Source organism: Nestor notabilis, unplaced genomic scaffold (assembly GCF_000696875.1).
Source record: "Nestor notabilis isolate BGI_N333 unplaced genomic scaffold, ASM69687v1 scaffold15395, whole genome shotgun sequence".
In the NCBI taxonomy this organism is placed as follows: Eukaryota; Metazoa; Chordata; class Aves; order Psittaciformes; family Psittacidae; genus Nestor; species Nestor notabilis.
This window is the reverse complement of record NW_009930751.1, coordinates 21,992-40,375: the sequence shown is the minus strand read 5'-3', so window position 1 is coordinate 40,375 and position 18,384 is coordinate 21,992. Positions and strand designations below refer to the sequence as shown.

The following is an 18,384-nucleotide window of genomic DNA, read 5'->3' as shown; positions in this document are numbered from 1 at the left end:
CAAGAAAAATGCAAAGAATGTTTCTTATGGTGCTATACAAAATTAGCTCTCTGAAAGCTAGCAGTAACATGCTAGCATTATTAGCATTATAATAATCAACACTGCATTCATTAGTGATGATTAGATATTTATTTTTAAATTACTCTCCATGGGAACTGATGCTTATACCTTAATAAGAAAGGATAATCACAAGCATCTAAAGAAATGTAACTATTATGCTTTCTATATTTATAGCAGGGACACTTTAAAAATGGCTTTAAAATCTTAAGGATATTGCCAAGCCAACTTTTCATTATTTTCAGTTTAAGCATTAAAGTAAATACAGGAGATCAGGCAGTAGATGATCTCTTCACACACTAAAATCTATGAATTGTACAAACAGCTTCAAGGGAAATACAAGGTAAGCTTCTTACATTAGAGTTTTAACCTTGTTCATAAAATGTGAGTTTTGTAGGATTTAGGCAAGATTGCTGGTTACTGAATGTCTTGGCATGGAAAAATACATAACACTGCACTGCATTTAAAATATATCCAGACTATATTTGCACAGTTTTATCTGAAATTCCTCTGCAAAGATATCAGTAATATCTTGTATGCACAATGTGTAAAATTTTATGTAAAGCACTGAACTAAAGCTAGTTCCAAATTACATTTTAGTATATATAATTTTGAATTTTCTGTTGAACATAGTAGTGTCACGCTGAAGTTATCAAAACTCATTTTTTTCCACATTAGGTTTTCTTTTATAAGAAGTTAAAGAATCAAAAGTAGGAAAGAAGTTCCAGATGCCGTTTTGATATGTTAACACTTTTTACATACTTAGAGTTTTATTTTGCATTTTTCAACAAAAAAAGCACAAAAATAGTAGCAAAAAGCAAAATTGAATGTATATATTTTCCCAAAATAAAATATTTCATATAAGTTATTTTCTAAGCATTCTGAGATTTCAGGGATTTGCTCTGATTTTGGCGCCCTTCCCCCTATTCCCCCCATCTCACAATCTGTTACAAAACATGCATATCCTGTCCAGCCCTAGCAGAATATGTACAGTCTTCAACTACAATTCTTGCACTGATTCCAGCAAAGTTGCACCAGTTTAGTCCTGGTGAGAAACAGCTTTATGCCTGTTCTTACTGCTCTGGTCTGTGTACTTTCAAATCTGTTTTTAACTTTTTAAGAATGTAGACAATGAATATTTCTCCTTCTTCCAAAATAGGATAATGGAAGATATGAAAAAGTTACATAGATTTGACATGGCAAGCAAAAATGCGTCAGATTAGAGGGAATTTCTATACACATTATTTTCTAATGTAAAACTAGTACCCATGGAAACCCCACTTCTAATACTTACTATTATATCTCCCCCTCTTATAAATTGCACTCGGGGCTGGAAAATGAGTAAGTCACACAGATAGCAGATATCACAAAGGATGTCCATGGTAAACCAATATATTGTATTACTTGGGGTTTGATACGGGAACACAAAGCGAAGGGGAATAAACCAGCAATTCCAATTATAGGCGACTGTCACAAGCATAAGCCATGCTACATAACGGTGATCTGAAAGAAAAAAACATTGAATTTAGGCATGAAGTTAGAATCTTTTTTCAGTCTTTTAGACATATTTATTCCACTGCAGCCTCTGTGAATGCTTCTGCCCAGAGCAACCTACCATTCTCCTTTTTTCAACAGCACAGGCTGCTAAAGTGACATAGGCTGGAGCTAGGAGTCACACAAAGAATTTGCAAAAGGGGAAAAAAGGTGAATTTATGAAAACATAGAATTTAATGCATCTGAAGAATCTCAATACATGTTGCATGTTGCTGGTGTACGTTATAACTCATAAAACAGTTATTTGGCCCTAATGAATGGGACAAATTCTAGATCAAGAGTCAGAAGACTTGGGGTTTAATTGTGCTTGATTCATATACCAGCTTTGTGCATACTCACTTTACAATTGTTGTCATTTTTCATGTCTTCTCCCTGTTTGGAATAAATGTTCTTTAAGGCAGGATATATGCGGCCCTCTAAGTTGCAAACCGGAATGTGGATCTTATAGTGGCTCACAGGTACTATATACTAGGTGACTTCAATATGCTTTTACCTCATTCTATGACATACTTTTTAATTTACCTGTATATGAGTCTATGCTGTCTGGTAGCTGCAGGTAATCCAAGTATTTTTTCAGTGGAGGTTTTTTGAATTTACAGCATAGCATATCACAGTAGTGATCCTCCTCTGGCTTTGCTTCTGCTTCCTCTTTCTTTTCTTCTTTTTTCTCTTCTTTTGGTGGGGGTGGAGGCTTCTTCTTTGGTGCTAGCCACATAGAATGCCACAAAGGGTGACATTTTAATAATGGCTCAGTTACTACACTCTGTTTCAACAGGATATAGATAAAATCTCTTTTAAAAACATTTGGCAGTGACTAAAGCTACAATTCATTGTAATACTGAATGCCTTAGAAAATAGATTGGTGAATAAAATCATGACTGATACAATCATCTGCTACCAAGAACAGGACACTTCACGTAATAAAGTGCAATATTACTGCTCCTCCTTGGACAGTGCCTGCAACTAATGCCATAAAGGACTCACAAGAAATAAGCTAATTCATAATTCAGCATTCATTAAAGCAACTGGGCATTTCTTTTTACCTGACTTTTGCAAATAATGCATGCAGTTAGGGTGGGAGAAGACAAGACATCTGCATCAGGCATAAGAAAAGATGGTTCTACCATGAGCTATATCTCCGCTCTCCTGAGGTCTGATACACAAGATGCAGCATGTGAAACTAGTGGGAAGTCAATGGCTTTGTATGTTTCTAGACTTACAAAAGTCTCGTGTTCCAGATTCATATCCATCAATAAACAGATCTGGCAGCATTTTTAAATATAGAAGATGTCTTGACAGGGATGATTCTACATATTGCCCGGGATATTTTCCCCCTATTTCTTCAGTGATGGGGTCCAAAGGGAGCTCATACCTAAGGACCAGGCTTATTATTGACTGATATGGATAAATTGACTTCAGACTAGGGGCACAAACTGATCCGTTTGAGTGGACAAACACACTACACTTACTTGAAAATTTTATCACAGTAATTTTTGTTCCCATAAAATAATTTTCATCTTTAAACTCAACAAATACACAGCTATTTCTAGAGTGACTTACAAGCTGTAGGACTGCCTTCAGGGGAGGACAGCACTGGGTCTTTCAGCTTTTCCTTATAGACTGTTGCCCTTTCCCGCATTTTTCGGACAAGCTCTTGAAGCTGGGCATCAGCATAATCATTTGTTTTGAAACCTGAAGGTGTTGGGTTCTGTGTGCTGATTAAAACAAAAGGAAAAAAGTGTAATGAGCTGGAAAACAATGGAAGGAGAGTGCTAGTTCTACTTCTGAGCAGAAGTCAGACATTAAGATTGAATCTTTACTGGCCACAGTGCTTATTCACATCACTTAATTCACAGTAAGTGGACATCTAATTTAACTGCTTTTGCTTCCTTGCTTATGCCAGTAGCAGTCTACATGATATTTCAAGCAGAGGAGGTCAGGGTACCCTGTGCTTTCGTATAGTCCACTACAACAATGAATTCCCACAGCTGCTTTTCACCAAGTTCTACAGTGGCTGTGTAAGTCCTAGAGCTTATCCTACACACAAGGCATATTCTTATCATCTGTGCATAAAAAATGTGCTTGTTATTCTGTGATAACATACTAATGATGACAGGACATACCTGAGTTAAAAACTAACGTGCAGGTGGGGGAGGAGAGACTGTATTTACTTTATGCTTCCTAATACTGGGAAAAATTATTTAATCTAGATTTTGTTGTAGGTATCAGCTAACACAAGCTAAAAGATGATCCATTTTTCTAAGTGAAAACAAAACTTAGTTTTTGCCAAAGCTTATTCTGTTTTCACTGAGTTTACTCTAGGTCATAGTAACACTGAGTTGATATTCCAGCACTCACAGCATTTCTTTAAACCTGAGGACAAATGATTTTCAAACACCTGCAAACTCACGTTCTGCAATGATACTAATGCTTTTAAAAGGATCTATGCATGCTGTGCAGTCAATTAGAAAATCCAAGTGAGAGTGATTTTTGATTAACTCTTTTGGACTTATTCATAGTTGAAATTTCATCCTCAATTACTTGCTACTGTCTGATTATGCAAACTGGGGCTATTTTGGAGTCCCACCCAGCTGACAGCTGGGCCATGCATTTGGTCTTCCTCTATATGGAGACCAGGATATGGGATTTCTTCTGTATCCTAGACACAACACTTTTCAGTTGATGTCACACTCTGGTGTCAGAGCTGGCTCTAATTGGCTGTGACTGCCACCCCTATACTGAAACCCTGCCAGCTATGCCCAATACTAGAGCGACATCAGAGAATTTTTCTTTCTTTCTTGACATTCTTTCATCTCTGTCTCAACTACCACGGGCTGTGGATGTCACAGCAAGGGAAGAACCAGACCAAGAGTGAAACATGCCTGAAATCCAGACTGTTAAGAAGACCTTCCCAAAGGTGAGTAGAGGGAAAGTGGTATGACATGTAAGGGTGGGTGGGTTGGGTAGTGGTATCGCGTAGGGAAAAATATTAAAAACACCACAAAGTGATCTTTGAATAAACACCATGTCTCTTCAAGACCTAAACCTACTTTGAAGTTCCTAACAGAGGGAGCTGTAACTAAAATAGGAGAGTGTCAGAGTGGGATGTGTGTAGCTTTTGAGAAGTACAATTTTCCAGAGACACAACACACATCACAGTGCCCAAGAAAGTATAATTTAAGTATGTGAAAATCCTTCAGCAGTAAAACCATTGGATAAAATGGAGATAAGCTGTTAAAAGCAGAAGTAACAGAAGCCTGGAAGTACATGCTTATCACTCCTATAATTTAAGTCTTCTGCAGTATCTATTTCTTAAAACTCCCCAGACAGGAGATTAATCAAACAGTTCTGAAACACTTCGTAATCCCATCATAATTCTTTTTGCATCACATTTTCTTTTTGTTCAGGCCATCTACTGTGTAATGAAATCCTTTCTTTTTTTGAGCTAACATGTCACAATTAGTTTTTCAGGTTCTATGTAAAGAATTTAAAATAATTCTTACTCTTTTCTGTTGCTGTATTTGCTCAGAGCATTTGCTATCTTATAGTAAAATACACTTACCACAATTGGCGTGCCAAAGGCCCCTTTTATCTAGGGATAACCTATAAATTGCACATTATTTTACTGTTATTTCACAGTCTTTCCAATAAAAGTTAAAGTCTCCTTTATCATGAATTTTGTGCTTTATCATTGCAATGTAGCCCAAAGGAATCATGTTATTATTTGGCACTGATTAGAAATTGGGTGAATTTGTTTAAAGTTACTTGCCCCACAGTTGCTGAGAAATTGATTTTCCTTGCCCTACTTCTCATTTGGTTTGCATTATCTGCTCCTCTATTATTTTCTGTTAATGAAATGCTTACTTTAAATTTGCTTTAGTTAATGCAGATGGAAGAGGCTGCATGTTGAACACTGCTGATTTGAAGATGTGTATTGTACATGTGCTTTGCGTGGAGGTGCACTTTAAATTGTTTTGGATAGTGATGCCCATTCAAACTTGACTAAATCAGTTTTAATAAACTGGACTCCATATCTCACACTAGGTGGTGCTAGGATTTGTCTCTAAGCTGACATGTTATTCTTTAGTCAAATTTATCTCTGACTTTTGTGCAGTAAGTTACAATAGGCCTAGCTCTATATTACTTATTACTCCATATACTCCTTTACAGAGCAGAAATGTTTATTCTCTGCTGAAGTATCTATTTCACATGGCCTAGGAAATGAAAAAGTCAGGACCACAACTCATGTACTGTGCACACAGTTTTGTTATTATTTTAAACATGTTTTGTTTAACAATAAGAACGTATGTAAGAACAGAAGTGTAACAACAACGTAATTTTCTTATGTTTTTATTTAGTAGGTTTTATCTTTTTAACTTGTAGGTTTAAGCTTGTTGGTTTAGTGAATAAAATTACAGTGGCTTAATTCTCCCCATGCCAAGAGAAAAGAGTTAGACACCTATAGCATAGTAGAAAAAAATAGCCTTGAAAAACAGGCTGTGGAAATACTGTGCTGAGTGTGCTAATGCATGTAACATTGTTAAGTACTACGGCTTGAAAGTTTTCTGTGTTAAGAGTTCAAACAAAACAGCGATCAAGAAATTCAACTGGTTATTTCAGAATAAGTCAAGGTTATCCTTTTGTACATTGCAATTTAAGTTTAATTCTTTCTTGCTTTTTGGCCATGATCACCAAATACCCGAGTGCAGTTTCATCTTTTATCTACCAGGTGACCACTGAGAAAATGTATTTCATAAAAGTATACTGCTGCCTGAAAAAAAAAAATCCATACCACTTTTTGCTGATTTCGGTTATAACCCTTCTTTTTGCAGCACTTAAGAAACTTTCTTCTATCTACCTGGAAATAAAATTCTTGATCTTGCAGTAAAACTTCTAATGCTTTTATTGAGCATTGTCATTATGATTTATGATTGTATTTACAACTGTGTCTTGAACAAAACAATTTACTGTCTTGAATAAACTATAGATCTTTGTTTCAAATAAACACTTTTCAGAAAGATATGACAATGCATAGCCATACAAATGTACACAAAATGTGATGGTATAGCTGAGAAAGGTTTCAGTGACATAGTAAAATGTAGTTCTAGACATCATGAAAAGTACTGATTCAAAAACACATCTTCAGTTTGTGCTGACAATCCGAGTGTGGGTAATGCTATAGAAAGCAGAAACCTAATGTTTCTCTGTAACAGAAAAAGATATGTTAGTCATCTGCTTAGTACAGGAGTAGGGGTTTTCCAAAAGCTAACTTTAGCTATTCTTACTATGCTCCCTCGATAGTCAATAGAAGGTTTCTCTGAGGCGACGTTCAGAATGACTAAGATAGGTTCTTGCCCTGAACTACCTGTGAAAGGAACCTATCCTTCTCCTTTATCTGCATAGGAAGCTGATGGAGTTTTAGGAGTGAGCTTTAATATTTTCTTTCATGACATTGCTGTAAAATATAGTAGTGTGTTAATGACGTTTGGTAAGACATTGGATTTGGAAGATTAAAATGTAGGACTGAATCCTATACAGAAAAAACTGAATTATTTATACTGAGTAATAAAAATGAGAACAAATCTAATTCTACAATTATGTAGCTGACATGCTTTTAGAAAGAAATGGTAAGAATTTCTTTTCTAAATGGGTAAAGGGGTGGAATTTTCAATTGCGGATAACAAAAGGATAAATATCCAAGTGTTCTAGTCAACAGCATATTGTAATCTGGCTATGAAAAACACAGGTGCAAATGTAACCCTACAATGCATCTGACATTACCAGTGAAGGAAGCATTAATATTAGTATATGAGCCAATAATGACAGTTATTCTGACCAGCTAGGTCACTGTATTGAGTCTCAAAATGACCAAGGCTACTTGGAACATGGCTTTATAATGGACAGAAAAGCAGCTTGATATCCACTATGACCATTGCCTATAAATTCAAATTTTGGTGGAGAGTCATGTAGGGACACGAAGTATTTGAGCTGAGGAACAGTACTGTAATAAGAATAAATATGAATAGAAACCTCACAAATTAGTATGAGTTAAAGGTCTGAAGAAAATTTCTGAGCCTTTAAAGGCTGGGATTCTAGACAGCCTTCTAATACAAGTGAGGATCAGTTGAAACAATGTGATAGACTTCAAGATTATGATAGCTAAAATCACAAAAACTGTTTTCAGCAAACAAACTTGAAATATATAAAGGCTTGGAACTTAAATGAATGACTTGTAACTTGTATAGGTTATGTTCATTTGGTCCCTAAGCAAGTGTTTTTGAAAGAAAATGCGGAGACCTTCCATTTCCCAGATCTCATGTTGTATTTGTACAGCAAAATGGATATAGAAGCAACCATGTTCAAGGAAGGCAGTGTATACTGGCACTAGACTCAGTTTCTTTGAGAATCCTCCTAGTTATTCGGTCACAACAGGCTGTGAATCCTCTAATCTTCTTTACACTACTCTCTAAGGAGAAGTCTGTCTCAATGCTGAACGCATGGGACTCTCACTAAGGTACCAGATGAAAATGTGAACAAGGTTTTATCTCAGTAATTTTACAGTATCATCTATGCAAAGGAAAGTAGTATGAATGTTGAAAATATCAATTAACTTTGAAAAATTGTATTTCTTTAATGTCACTGGTGATATAAAGTTGTTTAATTGAGCTGCATATTTACTATGATGTAGAAAATAATGGCAGAATCTTTTCTGACACTAATGGTTTTAGAACAAAACTATAATATTCTCAGAAAGAACTGTACAATAATAAGTGAGACAGTCTTACTGATTTTCTTATCTGGTGCTGTGTCATTGAGGCTTTCTTATCTGTAAGAGATTAAATCTGTCTGGGGCATCTGCCTCTTATCAGGAATTTTTAAAGCTATTTCTTGTCATACCCACAAAACACCTGTTACACTCAAACATATATAAATGGAAACTCATAACTTGTTTACATAAGCATATAATAATTTATGGCTAAGGGAAAAATGTCTTAATCATTGTATAATCCAGTGTTGTACAGACATCAAGAGCAGAGCACAAACCCTTCTTCAAATTTTCTATTCAGATTTTGTTAATTTGCAAGAATAAAAAGCTAAAAGGAAAACACTATAATATTTCTCATAGTGAATTAAAAAAAAACCCCATGCAATAAAATGTCTCAGATTTGAAAAACTTAGTTTTTAATAGATGTTTTTATTTCTCATCTGTTTTCATACAGATCCTAAAAAAATCACACAAGCATAGGGCTGTAGAGAACTTTAAGACATCCTACAATCCTAGTCCCCACAGCTCAAAGCAAGATGATGTATACCTGTGCCTTTCCTGACAGATTCTTGACCAGCCTATTCTTAAATACGTCTAGTGATGGCTGTTCCTAAATAATTTATTCTTAAATCTTCCTAAGTAATTTACTCTGGTGCTTCACTAGTCGCATTGTACAAACTTTTTTCTCAAGGAAAACTCTCTTTTGATACAATTTATCCTACCCACTATGAATATAATATAAAGTATATACTCCCTTCTCTTTTACTTCACTTTTTGGACATTTTAACATTTGCATTTTCTATTACTGAGTTGGTTTGTTGTGGGTTTTTTTTTTTGCAAAAGGAAAAAAATGTGTGGAAGGGTAATTGTAGAATGACTGAGAAAATTAGTGAATTTTATAATTTTCAGTGCATAAAGGTGTGAGTACCTGGATAAAACTCTTTTAGCTAATGTATGCTCCAGGAAGCTTTAATCCAGCTAAGAAGGGTAAAAATATAAGAGAAAAAATTGGTGGTATAGACTCATCTTACACGGCAACTGAAGTTACTCCATTATTGGATGCTCTGGCAGGCTTTCACAATATCTTGAACTTCATGCCATGTACTATTCTTGCCTATGCTAATTATACAAAATTTGTTTGGTGCAGATGAGTCTGTTGCATTTCTACCTTTGTTAGTGGTAAACCACTATACAGCCACCTGTGTAGGAACTTACTTCATGTAGCCTTCCCACAAAGGAATTTATCACAAAGGAATTTGGTGAGAGATAGAAAGAACCCATTCCTCTGAAATGACTTCTAATTACCACTACCTAAGACCATTCTTTCCCCTTCTGCAGACTCCTGCCACATTCTTTTCCAAATTCAGCAAAAGTAGGCATGTTCCCTGCAGAAAACACATCATCGCACTTCTCCCGAGTATCATTTATCTGGCACTGACTAAGACTGTGCTGCCAGACCGATTTGACTTCCCATCTCATCCTCATATCTTTACCTGTCAGCATTTCCTTTGTTGTGCTGCACAACATGGAAAGTTTTCATCTAAAATAGCTAATATTTGGAAAATTAGTAAGTGACCTGAGACATGGTGTTTAAATAAAAAGCATTGGGCAAGCTTGATTATAGGCATGGATACTTACATTTGCCATGAAGCGTTAATCGGTTTTTCTTTACTAAATGATTATAGCTGTTATGTCTCTCAGATCTCTCATGGAAGACCCTGATGTACTTACAAATGTTTGGTATAAATGTAATTTATACCAAATATAAATGTAATTTAAAATTAAATATTTTATATTACACACCAGTGTACCATTTGCTACACTCATTGCTTTGTTTTTTTCTACACAATTGACTCAAAAGATAATAGCACAGATAATGTTTTTAATAAATTATAATTTCTTCCATCACAAAAAAAGGTATCTTCTTACTCTGAAAAATATAAGGTCAATGGGGGATTTATGGAAAATGCTGTGACAAACTATACCCTTGTTTCCTTGCATATACTAAAAAAAAGAATTTCTCCCATTTATACACTCAAAAATAAATATATATTAATATAATGAATAGATAATTTCAAATAATGCAAGTAAAAAAAAAAAAAAACAACCCAAAAAAACCCCCAGCATTTCGGTCTGTATAATGATATTCCTACCCCTTTATTTATTCTTCAAGGAAAAACTTCTGAATCTGCTCCCTTTTTAACTTCAGGGTATCTACTTGATTGTTGTGCATAGTGAATGGCATTAAATAGAATAGGTAACTGCATCCTGCAGGATGGATAGAATTTAAAGGCTGGAGGAAAATACATCTCAGCAATGATTACAATAAGTTTAATCTGTTTTGGTACAGGCAGCACACCATCCCCTTTCTATTTAATTTGCAGGTTCTTAATTTATCCATTGCATAAATTCAAATCCAGGTACTAAAAGTGACAAGGTCTGAAAGAAAGATCTAAGCAGCAGGAATATCAGTGCTAAGAAAAGTATTTTGATTTTTTAATACGTTAATGTCTTTTCAGTCAGGCTTACAAAATGTACTGGATGTTTACAATTTCAAGTACTGCAGTGATTATCTGGAAACAACTAAGGAATGGTATTAGCCTCTCTACAAAATATGCTTGTAACATTGTTTAAACTGGGATTTTTCAGAAGCGCCCAGTGTTGGCCTTGCTTTACATTAGCTCAAGTAGGTCGGAGTTTAGTGCCATGAGTGTCATCTTTTAGTGTCCCTGGTGTTCCTACAGTGATAAAGGACTTCTGGAGTTTCTGCAGAGGCTTGATATTAGGTCTGTTTTACCAGGGTGCTGAGATTTTGGTCTTGGTAGAGCATGGTTTCCCTAAGATGCATCTGCTTGGTGAACCAATATGCTGCAACTAGTGCATGGCAAGTGCTAATAAGCACGGTAATTTTCTTGGTTGAGGTAATTGAGCTAAATGAAGTGCATTACTCACTAAGAACATGCTACCAGTGGGAGTTCTCTTTATTAACCCAGCTATGCACCACATAGCAAATTGCCTCTTGATCTTTGTTTTGTTATCTTTTTTTGCTGTTAGCCAAATTAGAGAGGAAAAAAAAAAAGTCTTTGTGGGCCTGAGAAGGACTGGTATAGCCTATTAGGTCCCTGGATGTGGCTATGAAAAAGGCAAACTACAAGCACAAAACTCAATCTTCCTTAATCACCTGTGCTCATATGGCAGTTTGCAACAATGGAGCTCCCATTTTTTGAAAATGCTGAAAGCTGGGTTTCTCTGCATTTACAAAGCACAATCAGAAGAATATGTTTACTGGTTGGGAGTGTTAATGTATTTTGTAAAATCTAAAAAATTAATTTAAAATATTTTACATGAACATATTTTGCTCATAATATCAAGATTCTGAAGGTGGCATATCAGGTATAATTTTTGTTCCCCTATAAATATGACCCAGAATATGTAAAAAAGATCTTGAGTTGTAATCTCAAAGCATTTGAAGTCCTGGTTACCCACAATATTTTTTCCTCATGTACTCTTGGATTTGCTGCCTTGCAGAGTAGGGTTCATGATCTTTGCTGAGGTTTCAGAGTACTGCCTTAGTATAAATAGTACATTGTAAACACTTTGGTAATCTGGGAAGATTAAACACTCTTACAATTTCAGCCAGGCTTAAAGGCTTTGAAAAGACACAGAGGAGAGAAGAGGTCATAGAAGCTCTTTGCGTCCTTCCACTTTCATCTATGCTCTCAGATGCTTTGCTTACCATTCTTCCATACGCTTTTTCCTATTTCTACATACTTTTCCCTAGGACTTGCTGCATCTTCTTTATCTCATCTCTGGTGTGAGGCATCCACTACTACTTGTTCCTTAGGCATCTATCTCCCCTCTGCTCTTATGTGCCAATACAGTCCTCTTCATGAGCACCTTCTACACCACTTCATCAGAACCACATGCCACAGGTTCTTTGTTGGTTCCCAGCCTTCAGTCATACATAGATCTCACATTTGTCTCTCCTATGTGATCTTGATGATCACTTAAATCATGTCTTTTTAATTTTTTTGTCAGATTTTGGATTCCAAACAGTGCCTTCACAAAGCATGTTGTCATTTTCTCTCGTGTACAAATGGCTACATTCCTCTGCAGAGCAAGGTGGTCTGGAGACCTTTCCTTTCAGTAGCGCCTGTTCCACAACTACAGCTCCCACTGAGCGGCAGGGCATGGTCCCCATGGATCCTGCCCCACGCCTGCAGGCTGGCATCATTCCTGGCACAGCCCAACCCTGCCTGGCTGTCCTGGGGCTGCGGCTGAAACCAGTTCCCCTTACCAGGTGCTGACTAGCTGACTGCCTGCCCAGCTTGGCCCTGGACCTGCCTTGTCACCACAGGCTTGCCTTGGCTGCTACTCCTGGGTCTGCCCTGCTCGCCTTGTGTTGGGCCCAGGCTGCGGAAGCCCCTGCCCTGTCCACCACATTGCCAGCTCCCCATCCCTGGCGCAGGGGCTGGTCCTTGCACTCCCTGGCAACGTGCCATATTTGCTTAAGTGCTATGCAGTATCTCATACAAAATGCTTGCATTGCATTTCCAAAAAAGTGCAGGATTGTGTGTGCACATACATGTTTTTATGAACCCTCCCCAACAGAAAGCAATCTCCATATATTACAAAGGCTGCAATGATGTTTTGTGCTAGTTCCTCGTTAATAAGACTTCACTGTCTTCTATTAGACTGCAAATTAAGTCCTGAGTGTTGTTCTGTTCCCTCATTTCTTGCTGTGAAGAGACAGTGTAGTCTTAGCCCTCCCTCCCAGGTGTTATTAGTGCTCAGCAAACAGCTATTCATGAAAATTACCTATCATTCTGATACACTATCATTAAAGATGGAGAGATGGAGGGGAGAAACAATATATTGGCAGATAAGTATGACTTGCCTGCAATCCTGTCTAAGCTATCAGGAAACAGACATTAAAAATTTCAGTCACTCAGCTGTAATTCAGAGCCTTGGCACATCAGCTGTTCTTGTGTGTCTCCTCTTTCAGACGTAGCATTCAGGTGGCTGAGACCAGTGCTGTGTCTCTCTACTGTTTATTAATGTCCACTGCCATGTACTACTGTATTTTAAAAATGAAGAAGTGCTGAGAGGGAAAGCAAGATTTTTATTTTTTTTCTTGTGGACAAACAATTTCTATGGAAATTTCAGAAGTAAATGCAGTCTTTGTCAAAGCTGTCTTTCACTTAGCAAGAGAAAAAACAGCAGATCTGTTCTTTCAAGGGAAGTTCAAAAACCTTTTTTTCTGTATATAGGTAATACAGGCTGTGCTGTACCATAAGTAAGAATCTACTCTAATGTAGCTGAACTGGAAGAAGGGCGCAGCTGGTGCACAATCTTGCAAACTGTCATACATATAAGTAGTCTTACTGATCTCAGATAAGTTAATTACATTAGTATTAGTTCATAAGGCAATATTACCCAAGATTTTAAAATTAAAGTCCTTACATGGAAACTCATTACTTTCCCCTGAAAATTTCATCTAAATGAAAGGTGTGCTGTTTCAAACAGGACAGCTGCCTTCCTCCCTCTTCTTTACTCCATGTGCATTTTGAAGAACCAAAAGTCACAGAAGCAGAAGATAGGGCAAAACTTTTTCTATTAACATACCTCCCATGATAACTGAGGTGCTCTGCATGTATATGGGTTGCGAACAGATATATATCCACGAACCTTACCTTATTATGTATCTTACAGTCTATGGGCATACTGATGGTTTCTTACTGTGAAAATCAAGTGACTTGTTACTACATTTAAATCCTTGGAGGATGATTAGCATAGGAAAATAGTCTATCTAATTCAAATACAGTACCAGGACCATGAGTACACCAACCGGCTGCCCAGAGTAGCCTCCAGTGGGAGTTCTAGCCATACCCTCTGCCCATGGGCCTGACTGGACTCACTGGATGGACCCTCAACCTGTTGAGGGCCCCAGAGGTGAACTCAGTACTCCAGGTGGGGTTTCATGAAAACAGAGTAGAGGGGCAGCATCACCTCCCTTGACCTTCTGCTGTTGCTTCTTTTAACGCAGCCCAGGATATGATTAGCTTTCTGGGTTGCAAGCACACATTGCCAGCTCATAGCTAATTTTTCATCCACCAATACCCCCAGGTCCTCCTCCACAGGGCTGCTCTCAATCTGTTCATCCTCCAGCCTGTACAGATACTGGTGATTGCACTTGGCCTTCTTGAACCTCGTGAGGTTCATGTGGACACACTCCTCAAGTCTGTCAAGGTCCCTCTGTATTGCATCCCTTCCCTCCAGTGAATTAACTGTTCCACTCAGCTTGGTGTTGCTTGCAAACTTGCTAAGGATGCACTTAATCCCACTGTCTATACCACTAATAAAATGCCCCCAAGAGACACCACTTGTTACTAAATTCCATTTGGACATTATCTAAATGTAGATTAAACAGTGACAGGAAAAGAAAGCTCTTGGACAATGGGACTCTCAGTTGACTATCCTGTTGAGTTGTACAAACAGTCCTTGATATGGCTTTGACTAGTTAAACTATCACTTCTCCAAATAATTCCTAGGTATGGAAATACCCAGAAATTAACATTGAACAAAGGCAATTCACAACCAGCACTTTTTCAGGAGGCATTGTGTATTATTCTAGTTGGCCTCAGTGCTAGAAAGTGATTTGAGGATGTTTCATTTACTGCTATTTTGTTGACTACATGTATCTATTTGACTCAAATTCTCCATATGCATACATGTTTACATAGCTTTTTTCCTTAAAAATCAACTGAGTAAATTTGAACGCATAAATTCAATAAGGTAGTGACCTTGATCAAGGACAGTGTCTGAATAGACTCCCATGAATGTTCAAGGACAATGAATTAAAGTCCCTCAAAGGCACATTTTAAAAATTATTCTCCCTCCAGTTTTGAAAGTGGTATAATAGATCTGTTTAATTTGGTTTCATACCAGTGCAATAACACCACCACCATACCTTCCAAGCCCTACTACAGTATTTAGTGGGTAACTGTTTTGACAGTAGAATTTAATAAGTTTTACTGTATTTTTAGAAGCTGTTGCTCAAATTAGACTGACAAGATGTATCTGGATGCACACATGAAAGTGAGTCAGAACAGCTTTGAGAAGACAATGTTTGACATAAATATTTTTAATTTTCTTTTAACAGACAGATTTTGCCTTCTTCTAATAAAGAAAATACTTGTTTGTTTCACAAGCATATTGTAATTATATTAACCATGGTTGCTTGGTTTACCAGTATAGTTCCACCCCAGTGGAACTATAAGCATCTAACAACATGTTCTACAATGACAAAAAAGGAAATGCATTGTCTAGATTTTCATTGTTGACCTACAGATTCACATTCAGATTACTGAATTATTTATAAAATTTCCAGTCATTTTAGTCAGAATTATTTTTAATTGTATCTATTACTTTATAGAGGGGTATGCAGTAACATTTTGCTGGATTATTCCTTGTCAGTGCAGTACAAAGTCTGCCTTGGTGAAAAAGAGGAAAGAGATAATCTTTCCCATAAATTAAATAACTCCATGTCAGGGAAAGTCTTTTGCTTTCTGTCATCAGGATAATCAAAATAATAGAAGGCAAAAGCTAGCAGGAGGTGTTTCTACGCTGCTCTGGACTCTCACCCTGAGTCTATTCATTATTTTTCACTCAAAAGGATCTCAACAGGTTGGAAGAACAGACTGGTAGGAAATTAATGAAGCTTAGCAAAGGCAAATGCATGTTTCTATGCCTGGAATGGAATAACCCTCATGCAAGAGTAAACAGCTTGGAGATGACTGACTAGAAAACAGCTTTGCATGAAAGTATCTGGGGGTCCTGGTGGACAACATATTAAACATAAATCTGCAGTGTATTCTTGCAGTAAGGAAGGCTACCTATATGCTATGCTTTAAAAAAACATAGCCAGCTGATTGAGGGGGAGTGGTTATATCCTTCAGTGTAACATTTATGAGGTTGCATCAGTATACAGCTGTAGTCTTCCCTGTACATGAAAGGCACTAAGCACATGGTGCAGTTATCTATTTGAGATGACTGGGGACTAGAGCATGGGATATATGAGGAGATGCGGAGAAAGCTGGGTTTGTTCAGATTGGAAATGAAAAGTGTTCCACCTCCCAGTAAGTGGTTATAGAGAACATGGATCCAGACTGTTCTTGGTGGTGCATAGAAAAAGGATGAGAGGCAGCAGAAGTAAGTTAGAGCAAAGGGAAATTTAAGTAGATTTAAAGTAATAATTTTCATAATAAGGGTGGTCAAATGGTGGACCACATTGCCCAGAGAAACTGTGCAAACGCCGTTCTTGGGAAGATACATTCACAGTTATACTGAACAAAGTTCTGGGCAACCTGATCTAGTTTAAGATTTGGGTCTAACCACCAAATGCTCTTAGCAGGAGTTTGGACCTCATTCCATCTGAAGCAGCCTTCCAACCTTAGTTGTTCTATGAAGCTGTTTAGTATCTTCATCACTGACACAGACAGTGGGATCAAGTGCGTTCTCAGCTGGTTTGCAGATGACACCAAGCTGAGTGGTGCGGTTGACACATACGAGGGACAGGATGCCATCTAGAGGGACCTTGACAAGCTTGAGCAGTGGACTGATAGGAACCTCACGAGGTTCATCAAGGCCAAGTGCAAGGGCCTGTGTCTGAGCTGGGACAACCCCTGGTATCCACACAGGCTGGGTAACGAACAGATTGAGAGTGGTGAAACACTGCAACAGGTTGCCCAGAGAGGTGGTAGATGCCCCATGCCTGGAAACATTCAAGGTCAGGTTGGACAGGGCTCTGAGCAACCTGATCTAGTTGAAGATGTCCCTGCTCAGTGCAGGGGGGTTGGACTAGATGACCTTCAAAGGTCCTTTCCAACCCAAATGATTTTATGATTCTGTGAATCTATGCTTCTGCAAATCAATGTAGATGATTCCAAGATTATTGTTTTTAGACTTCATATTTATTTCTGTTTTAGCAAAACTGTCACTTAAGCTTTTTCAAAGCTTGAATGACCCTTGATTTTCCCCTGAAAGAACATAGCTGTTTAATTTATTTATTTCTTCTCAGAAAGAGACAGTCTTAATCCTCCAGTTGTGGAGACTCATGATGATTCAATGGTATAGCTCAGCAAAAAAAAAAAAAAAAGAAAAATGTGCAGGGGAAAAGGCTTTTAAGTCATTATGATGTGACAAACATTCCAGGTATTCAGGGCAGTAACCTGGGACTTTCTCCTTCGTTAAGGTAGAGTAATAATAACTGAGCAGCGGCATTGTTAGAATTAGTATGTAAGTGTAGTTGAGCAAATGTTTTTCCTCATTCCTACAATTTAGAAACTATCATCAGCAGCCCATACTAAATGAATACCTCACATATATGGTTGCCTTAGATTTGAAATACAGCTCTTCAGAACCTTACAGGACAAGAGGGACTTTTAAAGAGCTGAAATTCGGCACACAGAAATGTTAAGTCAGGATGTCAGGGAAAAAAACCCTCCACTTTTTAAACTGAATTTACTCACTTAGCATCCTCTTTCCCATCATTTTGCTGATGCTGTTCCTGTTGAGTTGTCTTAGCTGGTTCAGTTGAGTTTTCAGTTTTTGAAGGCTCAGGTGCTTTTGCTGGTACTGTATCTAGAAAAAAGGTTTTAGTTTTTGAATAACAATTTTTAAACAATTATGGTTATAGTTTTGGAGGAATCACAGGTTGGCTGCCATTATTTCTTTGGTGGACAAGCACTATACAATACTGATTCTGGGACCTGGCCTTTGAATAATTTCCTTTAAAAATCTATTTCAGTGCCAGCTGTCCAGAACATGCTTATGATGACTGTACCTTTTAGAATATGTAACTCATTTGTGGTTTTTAAACTAGATACATCTGTAGCCAGCTCAACAATGGCCAATACAGAGCTCTTCTGTATTTCTAAATGACAAGAACTCATGCAGCATGATGAATTTTAGTATATGCTTATGTAAAAAAATACATAGAGGACAGA

The 18,384-nt window shown here is 37.3% G+C and overlaps 1 protein-coding gene across 1 annotated transcript in view; it reads right to left on the bottom strand.

The window, feature by feature from the left end:
• The window catches only part of CNGB3 (cyclic nucleotide gated channel beta 3), a gene marked incomplete at its 5' end in the record, with an annotated part of 48,072 nt that extends 30,053 nt beyond the window's left edge, over window positions 1-18,019 (bottom strand). Inside the window, 6 exons of the mRNA XM_010015564.1 lie at window positions 1,348-1,560; window positions 2,134-2,263; window positions 2,655-2,704; window positions 3,172-3,326; window positions 14,466-14,732; window positions 17,908-18,019. Of these exons, the coding sequence (XP_010013866.1) occupies window positions 1,348-1,560; window positions 2,134-2,263; window positions 2,655-2,704; window positions 3,172-3,326; window positions 14,466-14,732; window positions 17,908-18,019 (927 nt within the window). The remainder of the gene's footprint in view (window positions 1-1,347; window positions 1,561-2,133; window positions 2,264-2,654; window positions 2,705-3,171; window positions 3,327-14,465; window positions 14,733-17,907) is intronic.
• Window positions 18,020-18,384: the final 365 nt, after the last annotated feature.